This window comes from Cololabis saira, chromosome 22 (assembly GCF_033807715.1).
Source record: "Cololabis saira isolate AMF1-May2022 chromosome 22, fColSai1.1, whole genome shotgun sequence".
Taxonomy (NCBI): Eukaryota; Metazoa; Chordata; class Actinopteri; order Beloniformes; family Belonidae; genus Cololabis; species Cololabis saira.
In genome coordinates, this window is record NC_084608.1 from 20,981,880 (window position 1) to 20,997,527 (window position 15,648).

Below are 15,648 nucleotides of genomic sequence, written 5' to 3' on the forward strand. Positions count from 1 at the left end.
CCGTCAGTAGGATATGTATTTAGGCAGGAATGGACCAAAGGTGAGAAACAACAAATGTGAACCTGGAAAGAACAAAAGACAAGAAATGCATAAAATGAGCTAATTCTTTTAACATAAGGCAAGAAGTAAACCCAATAAAAACCCACCAGCCAGAATCCAAAAGACAAACCAGCACTAAAACAGATAAAAATGAACATAAAAACCATGGACACATAACAAAACCCATAAACGGCATTAAAGCGATTTTGTAAAGTTTATAAAATAAATTCAAGACATAAAAGACATCAGTTTGGACATAAAATAACAGGTAAAATTTCGGGAAAGTCCATATCTTGGAGTTAAAAACCATCCCTGTTACTGGGAAACAAAGCGAAAAGATTAAAAAAAAGAACAGAAAGACTGAAAGATTAGAAATGTGAAATGGCAACATTTATATCCCTGGAGAGGTTGCTGATGTTGAAAGTTCGCTGTATAGACTTAACTCAGCAGCAAACTGAACACTGTGGTTTTCTATGTGAGGATAAAGCAGGGTAATGATTATTTTACCAAAGCATGATCACCTCCCTCCGTGTTCTTTATATTTCCTTCACATCTTGTCCAGCTGATACAACTATCCATGTGTGCATATTTGGAGGAAGCACAGTTCAAATATTCATAATTTAACATGGTCTGATTTTGCAGAGAATTTCATATTTTCCTGTTTTTTGTATCTTCCCCAGTCTGTTTTGCTATTTTAATGAATAGGAAGAATGTCCTCTTTCTTTGCTCTGGTATTTTTTTTAATTATTTTGCTGTTACACAAAGGGACAAAAACAAAAAAAAACAAAAAATATTCAAATAAAAGGCTGTGACTCATGTGTGAAGCATCTCCTCTCTTTCCAGGTTGTAATTCGAGGGGAACTTTCAGCCGACAGTGAAGCCTCTGAGGTCCTGGCCATCGATGACTTCTCCTTTAGTCCCGGCTGCGTGACTTTCCCTGGTACTGATACCTTAATAACATCTCACTACACAGACGAGATGAGTTCAGACCTTGACATTTTGAAATACTGCCAAGCATAAGCAGACCAACACAAACTTGTGTTGAATTCTGATGAACTACCACCTGGTGTATGTTCACAAAAGAGTCACAAAATCATTAAAGTAGTGCTTACTGTGCATTTCCTTGCACTAAATATGAAGCAATAAGTGCCACAGTGACTGAGTTTACGTGTGTCTGCTGTCGTAGTGATTATGATGCGGCTGAACTTACTCAGAGCTCAATAAAAGCGAGGCCCACTTGGTATTTCAGACTGGATTTCAACAGGAACAGCTGCAAAAAACAACATACAGCATCTTTACAACTGCTATTATTTATGAAATATAGGCTTGTGACCTGATTTATGTTCATAAACAGTATATCAAACGTTTTAATAAGCTAACTTGTTACAATCTGCTGCATTCGCTGCAGGTAGATGTGGGAGGTTGATGGCAAAGCACCAACGTTTCTAAAGAATAGTTTAAGAAATTATAATTTTTTGTTTTTTAACCAATCAGGAAATTGTTCCTCACATTACATCAACAAGTGCAGTGGGAAATGTTAATCTAAGATGTCTGACCCAGATAAATGTTTTTTCCCTTACTTTTTCATATTTATGGTTTGCAGATTTAAGTGTTTTAACCAAACCGCGAGGCTGAAAATTGTGGTCCAGGATCAAAAGTCTCAAAATGAACTCTTTGCTACAAAACTGATTCATATTTCCCGCAAGAGTAACTGCATATTTGCTTACTTACATGTTCCTACATGTTTAATGTCATCGGTACCATGATGCACAAGTAAAGATAAATAATACCATTTTAAGAAAAAATAACAACCCAGAAAACAATATTTGATATGAAGATGTAGGATCAAATGTCTACTTCCCAGTAAGACCAATTTAGGTTCATGTATCAATAGTACTTTATTAGATTTATGAAAATATTAGTGATAAATAATGTTTCGCACCATTAACCTATTACATTAAAAGACAAAGCAGGATTGAATGTTGTTTAGCCCCTTGAAGATCAGACAAAACATGAGCGTGTCACAATGTGAACATCCCCTGATTGAGTGTGGAAACTTGGTTTTCGTAGCCTGAATCGGGGTGGTGTTGATGTGGAGCTGCACTGGTGCTGAGAGCCACGGAAAAAGAAAATCCACTGGCTCACAGACACAGTTTATGGCAAATCTCACTGGCAGACGTGGACAGTTAGAAACTGAAAAAAAAGGCTGATAGACCATGAGAAGAACAGAGGGGGAAGAACAGGGAAAACATTAGCAGATTTATTTCTCAACTGCATTTTAGCACAGTTATCACACAAATATTTTTATGTAAACCTCAAATAACAATGTGATAAGTTACAATACCCTTTTACCACTAAAACTACTTTAGTACCTTTTCAATCATCATTTTCTCTCTTTAGCAACATTTTACTTGCATAACTCTCCAAACTCAGAAAGACTGTTAGAATTATCAAAATCAACAACTTCTACAAACTAAACGACCACATAGGTCATTCAATTTCAATGTCAAAAAGAAATATGATGCATGCTGTATGAATTTTCAAGCAACAGGGATAACCTTCCTTCTTTTGTATTTTATTTGAGAAAAATATCAGAAAGCTAGGGCCTAAAAAAGTTATTTAAGAAAAAAAAAGATAATAATTAAAAGGAGATAACTGCTGAGGCCAAAGCATAATAATAGTAACCATAAAAATAAAAATTAAAGGAAAGGTAATGAATTTTCTTGATGTCGTCACATCTGTCATGTCTGTTTTTCAGAGAAAACACATCCCATAAAGAACTCTGTTAAGTTTTCATGTGCACGAGCATGAACTCTTCCCAGGCTCAACACATACTTTATTTGTATGTCGCTTTGAATGAACGCATCTGTTAAATGTAATATGTTGTACAGGTGATGTTCTTAACAGAGCTCAAGAGAAATGCAACACTGCACTCATGTAAAACCGGCAAGTTATTTTGTGGTCACAGATTTTTAATCACTGCAGTAATGTGGCAAAAAGTCAATCTATCTTGCTTTAAGTGAGCAGAAAAAGTGTTAGACAACAACAGTTAAAGACAAAGTCACCACTATGGCAGATTTAATAGTCTCTTGGACTGTCATGAAGACCAGTATAGCAAGTCTAAGTGGCAAGGCACATCAGTCTTACCCTGGAACACAATCCATTTACCACCATCTGTTTTCTGTTCTGAACAGTGGATTTATAAAAAATGCCAGACTTAGAAAAAAAAAAGAAAGAAAGAAAGGCTGGTGCCTCTCCAGGCTTATCAATCTTACAAGATACTAAATCTGATGTTAACTGACAGGGGCAATTCAAGGTGCTTTACATAATCAAAACATGAAAAGTAAAGGAGAAAAAAGATTATGATTTACTGTGCAAAGCCATAAGAAAGAAAAGTTAGACTTAAGCCAGCGTTGCAGTGTAATACTGAAATTAACATTGCTTAAATTTAAATTCAAATAAATAAATAATTCAGCTGCAGGGAACTGAAGGTCTCAGCATTCCTGCAGTTTTCTAAAAGTTTGTTGCAGATCTATGGAGCATAAAAGCTGAATGCTGCTTCTCCATGTTTCGTTCTGATTCTGGGGACACGGAGCAGACCTGAACCTGAAGACCTGAGAGGTCTGGGTGCTTGATATGGCAACAAGTTTCTGATGTATTTTGGTCCTAAACCATTCAACGTCTATTCTCTGAGATACAGGTAGCCAGTGTAGGGACCCCAGAACTGGAGTGATGTGTCCCATTTTCTTAGTTCTAGTAAGAACTCTAGTGAGGCAGCAGCATTCTGGATTAGCTGCATCTGTCTGATTGACTTTTTTAGGCAGACTTGCAGTAATCAATTCAACTGAACATAAACGCATGGATGAGTATTTTAAAAGTTTCTGCTGAGACCTTAGTCCTTTGATCCTGGAGGAGATGTTCTTCAAGAGATGGAATGCTGACTTTGTAATTGTTTTAATCTGTTTCTGAAGGTTCAGGTCTGAGTTCATTACTACACCCGGATTTCAGGTCTCATCAGTGGTTTGAAGCTGTAATAACTGAAGCTGTGTGCTGACTCTTAAATGCACTTCTTTCGGTCCAAAAACAACTTTGGTTTTGTTTTTTGTTCACTTGAAGAAAATTAGGGCACATCCACTCATGAATTTCTTCCGTGCATCCACTCAATACTTGTATGCGCTCATTGTCACCTGGTGATTTTCCAAAGGTGAGTCGTCTGTGTAGTCATGGTAACTTATCTTGTAGTTCATTACTATCTAAGCTAGAAGAAGCATGTAGATGTTAAATAGGATGGGTCCTAGGATAGAACCTTGGGGAACTCCACATGTATTTTTTGCACATGTCGATGTAAAGTTACCTATTGAAACAAAGTCATCCCTGGCCTTAAGTAAGACTCAAACGAGTCAAGTACTGTGCCAGAAAGTCTGACCCAATTCTCCTGTCGCTCTAGTAATATACCATAGTCAATGGTGTCAAATGCTATGCTGAGATCCAATAATAAGAATAAGAATGGAATAGATTTATATCATACTTTTCTAGGACACTCAAAGTGCTCACAATGGTTCCATTATTAATTCCCTCCTCATTCATTAATACAGTCTGTATTCATGTGGATGTCATTGAACACCATGACAAGGGGTAGTCTCAGTTTTCCTTGTCATGGTGCTTTTTGTGCTCTCAGAGCACAAAAACCTGATTGGAAGAGTTCAGAAGGTATTTAACTGTCAAAACACAGCGCTTTCAATAACCTTACTGATGACCTGAAGAGTTGAGATGTGTCTGTAAGTTTGCATTAGGAACTTATCCAGGTTTTTCTTTTTCAACAATGATTGGATGACTGCTGTTTTCAAGGTCTGGGGGAAAACACCTGACAAAAGAGATGAGTTTTTCATTTGAATCAGATCAGATACCATGATGGGTAGAACCTTCTTGAAGAAAGCTGTGTCCAAAATATCGAGAAAACAGGAGGATGAGTTTGGCTGATAAATAATAGTTTTCATGTTGAAGTTACGCATCTGTCTTACTGCTGTGTTTTATTATTAAAACCCTAATGCATGTTTATGCATCTAATCATCCTAAGTCTCTTCAAAAAAAAAAAAAAAAAACCCATAAGCGATAGTGGTGAAGTCATGGAAATGAACTCAGAACTCAGAACCTTTCATTTAAAAAGTGTAGCATGTATTTAAAATCCTCAGGCAGACAACTATTATGACATCCATGATAGAATTTTGGCAACATTAACAAGAAAATGTTACTAGGAATCTTTTTTTAAAGTTGTCAGCGTCACGATTCTGAGATTGTAGCAAGATCCAAACAGTAGGAGAAGGGGCATCAGGTGAAATAGAAAAAGTAATTTATTTATACAAACAGTGCTGCTCGGCAGGAATACCACAAAGATAACCAAAAGGAACAATAATCAGAACTCAAGATAAACCAAAAGACACAGAAACCCACACCCAGAGGAACAAACACGAAAAAGAGGGATAGTTATAATTATGTAATATATGTTATATATTTATTATGTATATAGCATATATTTATAGGGATATTTATGTAGTTTATATAGTATATATTTATATAATATTTGTATTTTCTATATATTGATATAATATTTATGTAATATTTATATTTTCTATATACTTATATGGATAATTATGTAGTAATAGGGATGTTTACGTAGTATTTATATAGACTTTATTTATATGGATATTGTGTAGATATAATAATAGCAATAATGTAAATTCATAGAGTTATAAAGGGGTAGGAACTAGGAAAAAGTGAATATTTCTTCCTACTCGTTTTTCAAATCTTTGTGCATATGAAGATGTTACTGTTTATTTTTTATTTTTATTTTTTATATACATGTTCGAAATAAATTCATTCATTCATTCATTCATTCATTCATTCATTCATTCATTCCTTCATTCAAACCCAAGGAAACTAACCAGCGTACACTTAAGGAACAAAACAGTACAAAGCGGCAGAGAGGGCAGGAAAGACAAGACAAGATATTCTCACAGGACTGATGAGACACAGGTGCAAACAATCAGGGCAACAAAGGAAGTCAGACTTATATTTAAACGCAAGGACACAGACTTTCAAAATAAAACAGGAACAAAAAGAAAACACAAAACCATGACAGTCAGTGCAAGCAAAATACTCACTATTAAATAAATGAATACTGTCCTCAACCATGACGGACAGCAAACACATCCCTTAATCCTAAAACTAAAACTTGTCAGTCCTATACAGTAAGCCTTTGTTTTGTCTCACTGCTAATAATAGAATATTACAATGAAGCATATACGCATTTACAAAGTTATAATTTGGGTAGCAGGTAAATCAAGAATAAGTAAATGCCTTGACAGCACAAATATAAACATAATTTGCAGACTTCAAGCTTGATGAAGAGGCACGCAGAAAGATGTATGAATTGAATTTGCACTGATCCAAAGCCTTTTCAGTTTTACTTTATTCAACTTGCCTCTTTCCTAATTAAGAACTTTTCTTCAGAAAATAGTTACTGCAGAAAGTAACAACATTTTTAAGCTTTCATTCCAGTAGTCGGCCAAAAGTCGTTTAAAATGGGGCAGCTTTTCAAATATATGTCCATCGTCCATAAGCAGAATTAAACTGAGTTAATTTAAGAAATGGGGGCTAAAATGTATTATTGATCAAAACGTCATCAACTTCATTCATTACTTCAGAGCTAAATATAATCTACTATGACACAGCTAATGCGCTTACTCCTCTTGACCTGGACATAAATGATCTCATTTACACTAATTGACCATGATCTCCTATGAAGGTGTTTTAATGATAAAACTATGTGACAAGTAGGTCTTAGTGACACTAATTCTTTGATTAAAAAGTTCCTTGCTATCAATGTGCCTCCTGCTCACGAAAATCCCGGTTCCATCAGTTTCTCTAATGTGTCATCTTCATTGTGTGGAAGTGACAGAGAGCAGTGAACCTCCTCCACATGGATGTCCTTCGTCATGGTTTGCCTGTGGTGATGGGGAGTGTATCGAGGAGAGCAAAGTGTGTGACTTCACACCACACTGTCCACACGGAGAGGATGAGGCCAGCTGCCGTAAGAACTTTTTTCCATTTTTTTGTCAGCAATTATTTTATAACTCTTTAAAAAAAATCGTTGTATTATTGACTAGATAAACTCCATCATCTGGTGAAGATTGTGCATCGAGGTTAAATAATCAGTTCTTAATGGATCTTGAAATAAGTGCTTGTCCCTCTACCTATTCAGCTGCTGAGTGTGACTTTGAGAGCGGCTCCTGTGGCTGGTACGAGCTCACCTTGGGCGATGGCTTTGACTGGGTCAGGGGTTCATCCAAGGAGGTCCCTCCAGACTACTTTGCTCACCCACCACTAGCAGACCACTCTACTAACAGCACCAAAGGTAATGAAATAACACACATAAGCAGTTCTGTTGTCTGACATATGCAATCAGTACAAATTAAAACAACTGTAATAAGCAGAAAAAGTGTTTTAACTGTGCTCAGATAGCCTGGTCACTAAATTATCTAAAGCCTAAATCAATGATTTGTTGAAGAAAATCCCAAATATGTGTGTGTGTTTTTGAGAGATAAGCACTTCTTGGAGATATGCCTCCTCGGCCATCTGAATAACAGAAGGGAAATCAACATCAGCTGAACGCGTCCTGCATAATAACACTGAAGTGCAAAATATGAAGAACCACAGCAGTCTGTCTTAGGTTTATGTAGCACAACATGTTATAGTATATTGTGTCTCACTACAGCTTTCTGAGGCTGGAACAGACAAACCTCTTCAAGAGCTTTGCTCTTGGCTGACTCTATTCAAACACCATCTGTTGTTTATGTTATAAATGTTCTGGCATTAGTGTCGAAAAAACCCCTAAGTGTCAGGTTTAAATGTTGAGCTGCACAGATACCTGCAGATGCCTCTTTACAACCTGCCGCACTCCAGGCACCGTCCTTACCGCACACAAACCAAACACAATCCTATTTTACTGTACTGAAGATTACAACACATTTTAAAACATAATTAAGCCATAAAGTCAGAATCTGACTTCTGAGTGTTGTTACAGTGGAGGTTTTGGGAAGGCACAAATGTAGGGGACCAATGAGGCTGGAGTAGAAACGAATGTACTGTACAGATCAAAAAGCAGTGCAACAGCAAGATGTTAAAAATTCTAGTGAACACAAAATGCAGAGAAGAAATGAGCAGGTAAGACACAGGAGCACACAACCAAAAAGCATGAGAGATGGAAATGCAGTGGATGGAGAAAAGAGAATACCATATGGACTCGTGGGGGCTGAAGAGACACGTGAGGACAATCCAGGGAGGCAACAAGTGGTAGTGGCAAACAGGGAAAAGCACTTGGCGAAAAACTAAACAGAAGTATCAAAGAAAAGGACAAAGGGAGTGGGCTCTGACATAAGAAGAGGTTTTGAAGGGTAGCCAGGAGACCAGCATGACCCAAGAATTGCCTCATGCAACCCAGTCTCACAACATTTCATGACATGTATTTTTTTATACTGATTCGAGCCCATAAACACAAAAGTATTACAACAACACATCATCAGTAGGGTAAAACTAACCTGTCTCACGACGGCTCCTAAAGAACCCTGAAACCCAGAGTCTGATGCTGCTCTTCACCCTGCGAGCATTGCAATTTTTTCAATTTTTTTCTTTTTTGCTCCTTTCCACATTCTCCAAGGTATTTCAAATGAAAGTTTTCTTTGTTGTCATCATCATGTTTAGACAAGATGGCTAATTCATGAAACTGTGTGAAACAGGGTTGTATATTAACATATTTGAATATTTTCTTTAATTGATTGATTTTACCATGGTGTGGCTATTCACCATTGTATCTGTCTTTAACATGTAATACAGTAAAATGTTGCTCAATTTTTGCTTAAATTCCTCTTTGCAAAAATAAAATGATACTTGATATTTATAACGTGAACCTGGTGAATTGAAGTGTGGAAGAAGAGACTACCCAATTAAAGAAGGGTAGACATGAGACACAGTCTCGCCATTTAAAGTTATATTATGCAAATTGGTGTATTTTCTCCAAACCACATGATGGAAAAGCATCTCATGGGCATTTTATATCACACAAAATTTCAAATTCACTTTGCAGTTACATAGAAAGACAACTAATGAGTCACTGTTACCATGGCAACTTCCTTGGACAGGATACCCAGTGCAGTGATTCCTGGAGGGAGAGGTAGAATAAAATGATCTGTCTGGCAAAAACAACACTGGACGAGATGCAAGGTGTAAATTAACTCCACTGTTTGCTTTTGTAACTGTGTAAACATGTTATTTATTTATTTATTTATTTACTTATTTCTAAGGTGACTCAACATCCAGCTGGTCAAAGAAATTATTTGAAGAAAAGGCATTAAACAGATGCTTGGCATGCTTGGAATATTAATGCTCGTCTCCCTCATTGCAGGGCATTTCATGTTTATACTGAAGAACAGCAGCAGTCTGCATCCAAGAGCTGTTCTCAGAGGACCTCTGTTCCAGCAGTCGGCCTCTAGCTGCACCATGACCTTCTGGTGAGAGTCACGCTGCAATCTGCCCTCCTCCAAAAACCTTTGTTCTATTTTGTGAGCTTTAACGGGCTATGGGTTGAATTAAGCCATGTTTCTGTGACAATTCATATTCTTTGTCATCATGGCATTCTTAAATGTACATATCATCAGCATGCATATGTATTTTAACATTTTTCTGATGCTCACAAGCATCTGTAGCCACAGTGTTCTGTGACTGGTTGCAAACACATCGCTACAAATCAACTTTTCTTCTTCAACTCCTACAATTTCAAACTCTGTCAGCTGAAGCACTTTATTACAGGGCTCACAACATGAGTCACAGAGGAAAACAAAACATCTGAGAAATTACGCCTTATTAATCTTTTGAGTCACAGAAATTACATTCTGCACAACATAAGAATACATGTCCACAAACTCCCCATATCATGTTTTACTTTGATAACTTATGGTGCGCTGAGACGAGAAACAAAAATGTGTAAGATGTGGACTGAAAGTATGGGGAAAATAAAATATGGTCTTAAGATATCATGCAGATTGCTAATGTCCATAGTAAAACAGTTTAGACAATTATAGAGTAGCTTGAACAGAGGAAACAAAACATGATTTTGTCCATCAGCTCTGAAGACTAGCAAAAGCTCTCAGGTTTAAAATACACATACAAGGCAATTTAACTTTGAAATCTCTAAGCACCATCATTAGGACATTGTTCTTTTTTAGCACAATATCAAGTAAATTGCATCATTATTACGTGACGAATGCTTATTGAACACATTTTTACTTTAAGAGTTGTATCTGTCCCCCCTTTATTTCTCATAGGAACAATACTTAACTTTATAACAGTTTATTGAGGTATTCATACTTTCTTTTTCACATTGATAATGTATATTTCTAGAAATATATTTGCTTTACACCTTTGCGTCATGGAGCTAAATATAGATATGAATGAGCAATGACAACAAAGCTAACAATTCTTCAAAACATACATCAGATATCTTTTGTCATATGTTCAAATTTTTTAGCGTTTAAGATTGGCTGGTAGGGATAGGTGAGGTTTTATCAGACTCCGAAAAGCCATGGAAAGCGGTAGAAAGTCTAATAAAATGCTTTGAGGCTGCGTGTATTGTAATATAGCATCATATAATTCAATATTACTTAAAAAGGATCCTATTCATTAGGGCTGTCAAAGTTAACACGTTAATAAGGCGTTAATGCAAATTGTGTTTATTGCTACTATTATTTTAAAGGAAGATCAACGCACGTTTCATGAAATCTGGCCCTCTGCCCAGCCTTTGGTGAAGCAAGAAATGGTGTGGATGTAACAGACTGTAAAATACAATGCAGGAAGCATCTGTCACGTGACTTAATCCTCTTGCAGGGTCAAAGGTGGTCTGCTGGAGCCTATTTCAGCCCACTACAGGTGAAAGGCAGGGCTACACCCTGGACAGGTCGCCTGTCCATCGCAGGCCCACATGTTTGGACAAAAAACCAAACACACTCACACCTGCAAGCTATTTGGATTCATCAATCAACCTGACATACATGTTTTTGGACTGTGGGAGGAAGCAGGGAAAGCCCACGAAGCACGAGGAGAACATACAAATATAAAAACCCTGTTCCCTCACAGCTCGTTCACCACTGGCCCTTTTTTCCACAGACTGTAAAAGGCAAAACGAAAAAGAGTGTATATACTTTTTGTTACTTGTGTGATTATTCGCAAGTTAATTATGAAAATCTTTTGAGTAAATGTGTTAAAAAGATTATTTGATTGACAGCCCCAGTATCACGGCAGTATTGTTGTAGTTGATACAGATATGTGACAAAGAGCACCTACAAAAAGATTACCAGCTGAGATCATTGCCAAATGTATCCAGAATATTCCTGACGGGTTTGCAGATCTTTTACTTACAGTTTATTGAAAGATGTCTGTCAGATCATAGTCTACCAAGATCAATTCTGCAACCCCAGATTTCCCCAAATAAAAAATCCCTATTCAATCATTTTCTCTAGATTTACCATAATTTATTTACTTTTACCTCTCTTTATACATCTTTTCTAAAGATTCTTTCTGTCTTCTATCCATCCTGCCTCATCCTGTCTCAGGTGTAATCTCTCATTTCACAGAAGTAATGTGTCTCTTATTTCACGGAGATGAGCTATGCGTCTGAATCGCTGTGTTTAACCCTCACAGCGCACTGGCAGTGTCACTGTGACCCTCAGTGTGCTGTGACGGTAATACACTTTTATCCCTGTGACAGCCTTTATGAAATGACTGATTATAGTTTTCTGGTTGTTAGATTTTCTGCAGTGTATGATGTTTATTATTGTTAATCTTTTCAGCACTATGCATCATGCCCATTAGTCATTTAGTGTACATTATCATTGGCTATAATGTGTGATTTACAGTTTTTGGAAAGAGAAATTACTTCATAAGTAAAATGACACAGAATGCACAAATTGCCATGCTGGGATACTGTTGTCAGTCATATTTTAATTTCAATTCAATTCAATTTTATTTATATAGCGTCTAATACAACAGAGTTGTCTCTAGACGCTTTACAGAGACCCATACCCAGAACATGACCCCCGAGCAGATATTACATAAACAATGGCAGGTAAAAAACTCCCCTAGTGGGAGAAAAACCTTAAGCCAAACAGTGGCAAGGAAAAACTCCCCTTTAGGAGGGAAGAAACCTTGAGCAGGACCAGGCTCATCAGGGGGGACCCTCCTGCCGAGGGCCAGACTGGTGGGTCAGGGACGGCAACAGCACAGCAGGCAGGTGGAAGCAGCAACGGGATGACCGGGGGTGGGGACCGCAGGCCAGCACACAGCTCCCGAAGCTCCGGCCCAATCAGCAAGTCCCAGGTTGGGGTGCAGGGTCAGGAAAAGACTTGTGCTCCGTAATGCAAGCTACAAGCCACCCATGGCCACCTGCAGGACAAAAGAGAGAAAAGGGAGGAGAAGGGGGGGGCAGCAACGGGATGACCAGGGGTGGGGACCGCAGGCCAGCACACAGCTCCCGAAGCTCCGGCCCAATCAGCAAGTCCCAGGTTGGGGTGCAGGGTCAGGGAAAGACTTGTGCTCCGTAATGCAAGCTACAAGCCACCCACGACCACCTGCAGGTTCCGGTGTCCGGCAAAGGATGCTGCAACATGGACAAAAGAGAGAAAAGGGAGGAGAAGGGGGGGCCAGCACAAGAAACTACAGGAGCGACTCTGACACACTAAAGTTTACACTACCTAGAGATTTACCAACACCAGCTAGAGGTTTACTAAACACTAACTATAGGCTTTACTAAACAGAAAGGTTTTAAGTTTAGTTTTAAAGGTGGAGGTGGAGTCAGCCTCCTTAACCCAGATTGGAAGTTGGTTCCAAAGTAATGGTGCCTGATAGCAGAACGCCCGCCCTCCAAATCTACATTTAGATACTCTAGGAACTACGAGTAAACCTGCACTCTGAGAACGGAGAGCTCTGACAGGAACATAAGGCACTATCAGGTCTTGCAAATAATGCGGAGCTAAGCCGTTTTGGGCTTTATACGCAAGTAATAAAATTTTAAATTGGATTCTGAATTTTACGGGTAACCAATGGAGCGACGCTAACACTGGAGAGACGTGGTCTCTCCTGCTAATTCCTGTCAGTACTCGTGCTGCTGCATTTTGGATCAGCTGGAGCCTATTCAGCAAATTACTTGGACATCCTGCTAACAACACATTACAGTAATCTAGTCTAGAAGATACAAACGCATGAACTAGTTTTTCTGCATCACTCTGTGAGAGGATTTTCCTAATCTTTGCAATATTACGGAGATGGAAAAAGGCTATTTTACAAACCTGATTGACATATGGTTTAAACGACAAATCCTGATCGAAAATAACACCAAGATTTCTCACAGTTGCACTGGAAGCCATCGCAACACCATCTAACCCCTTCCTAAGATGCTCTGGACCAAGAATGATAACCTCTGTTTTATCTGAATTTAGAAGCAGGAAATTTCTGGACATCCAGTCCTTGATGTCCCTAAGACATGCCTGAAGTTTAACTAACGGTTCTGTTTCATCCGGCTTCATAGACAAATAGAGCTGCGTATCATCAGCATAACAATGAAAGTGTATGCCGTGATTCTGGATTATACTTCCCAACGGCTGCATGTATAAACTGAACAAGATTGGCCCTAGCACTGAACCCTGCGGAACACCATAACAGACCCTTGACTGTTCTGAAGAAACCTCATGTACATGAACAAACTGGAACCTGTCAGATAGGTATGATTTAAACCAACATAGAGCTGTCCCTTTAATCCCAACAACATGCTCTAACCTGTGCAGTAAAATGCCATGATCTATAGTGTCAAAAGCAGCACTGAGGTCCAGTAGAACCAGTATGGACACTAATCCCTTATCTGAGGCCATAAGGAGGTCATTCGTGACTCGAACAAGTGCTGTCTCTGTGCTATGATGCATTCTGAACCCTGACTGAAAGACTTCAAACAGATCATTTCTATACAAATAGTCACATAACTGGCTTGAAACTGCCTTTTCCAGAATTTTAGACACAAATGGAAGGTTGGAAATTGGTCTATAATTAGCTAAGGTGTCTGGGTCAAGAGAAGGTTTTTTAAGTAAAGGTTTAATTACTGCGACTTTGAAAACCTGTGGTACATATCCTAAACTTAGGGATAGGTTAATTTGGTCCAGTATTGTCGTACCAATAAGAGAAAAAACATGTTTGAATAGACGAGTCGGGATGGGGTCTAACATACATGTGGTTGACTTAGCTCTATTAACGAGTGAAGTCAGCTCAGGGAGGTCTATAGGATCAAAACAGTCTAGAGACAAGTCAGAGCCTAGGGAAGTCGCTAAAGCTGAAGAAACACCTACAACCGGCTGGTTGATTTCTTCTCTAATTCTCGCGATTTTACTGTTGAAGAAGCCCATAAAGTCCATAAACCATTTTACCATTTAGCGCTCTCTTTCCCCCTCAGGCATTACAGCTCAGGTATATCTGTGGGAGCTGCTGACATGTACCTTCGACTAAAAGGAGTAAGAAACAACACTATCATATGGACAACGTTGTACGACCAGGGAAGGCGCTGGAACCAGGTGGCCGTGCAGCTGGGACGCATCACCCAGCCCTTCCAGATCACTCTGGCTAAAATCAGCCTCGGCGTGTTTGACGGGGTCTCCGCTTTTGATGACGTCACCTTTGAGAACTGCGCGATGCCTCCGCCGGTGGCAGTGTGTCCTGCGGACACACATTTCCATTGCGTGCACACCAAGGCATGTGTGAAGCGCCTGCAGCTCTGTGACCTTGTGGACGACTGTGGAGACGGATCAGACGAGGAAGGATGCTGTGAGTTTGGAAGAATACTCAGATGATTGAGTAAACGAACCAACACAAATAAATGATCAGGATTGTGATTAAACTATCTTAAACTCTTCCATGAAATGTAACATAACTCAAGCGAGTGTAAACGTCAGTAGCGTCATGCTGTTTATGAGCTCCATCATGTTATTCTGCCTCACAGCTCCAGAGCTGCAGTGTAACTTCGAACATGGGCTGTGCAACTGGAAACAAGAAAACAGTGGAGGCGATATGTTCGACTGGACCCGCATCCAAGGCCCAACTCCCACCTTAAACACAGGCCCCTGGAGGGACCACACGGTGGGCACCAGCTCCGGCCACTACCTCTTCATCGAGTCCTCCCTGCCCCAGGAGTTCAGGGACACGGCCGTGCTGCTGAGTCCGGCCTTTAACCCCACATACCTGCCCGGCAATGACTCGTCCTCGTCCCCCAACCGCTGCGTCTTCCGCTTCTATTACCACATGTTTGGGTCACATGTGTTTGGCCTGGCAGTGTACATGAGGACAACCGCGACGGGCCGCGGTAACCTGCTCTGGCACAAATATGGAAACCAAGGAAACGTGTGGCGCAGGAAGACTTTGAATCTCCATAGCGTGCGGGGTTTCCAGGTAACTAAGTTTGTGCAGTGGGTGAGACGGGGATCTTAACTTCAGCTCTATAACATCACTTACAGTCACATTATA

General features: G+C 39.2%; 1 protein-coding gene across 3 annotated transcripts in view; it reads left to right on the forward strand.

The window, feature by feature from the left end:
* malrd1 (MAM and LDL receptor class A domain containing 1) overlaps positions 1-15,648 on the forward strand; it is a 64,146-nt gene that overhangs the window by 4,432 nt on the left and 44,066 nt on the right. For 2 of the 3 annotated variants that reach the window (XM_061713329.1, XM_061713330.1), the window contains exons 5-10: positions 883-979; positions 6,992-7,129; positions 7,301-7,453; positions 9,500-9,605; positions 14,585-14,952; positions 15,128-15,573. In XM_061713329.1, the coding sequence (XP_061569313.1) occupies positions 883-979; positions 6,992-7,129; positions 7,301-7,453; positions 9,500-9,605; positions 14,585-14,952; positions 15,128-15,573 (1,308 nt within the window). The remainder of the gene's footprint in view (positions 1-882; positions 980-6,991; positions 7,130-7,300; positions 7,454-9,499; positions 9,606-14,584; positions 14,953-15,127; positions 15,574-15,648) is intronic. The other variant, XM_061713331.1, reaches the window with a different exon arrangement.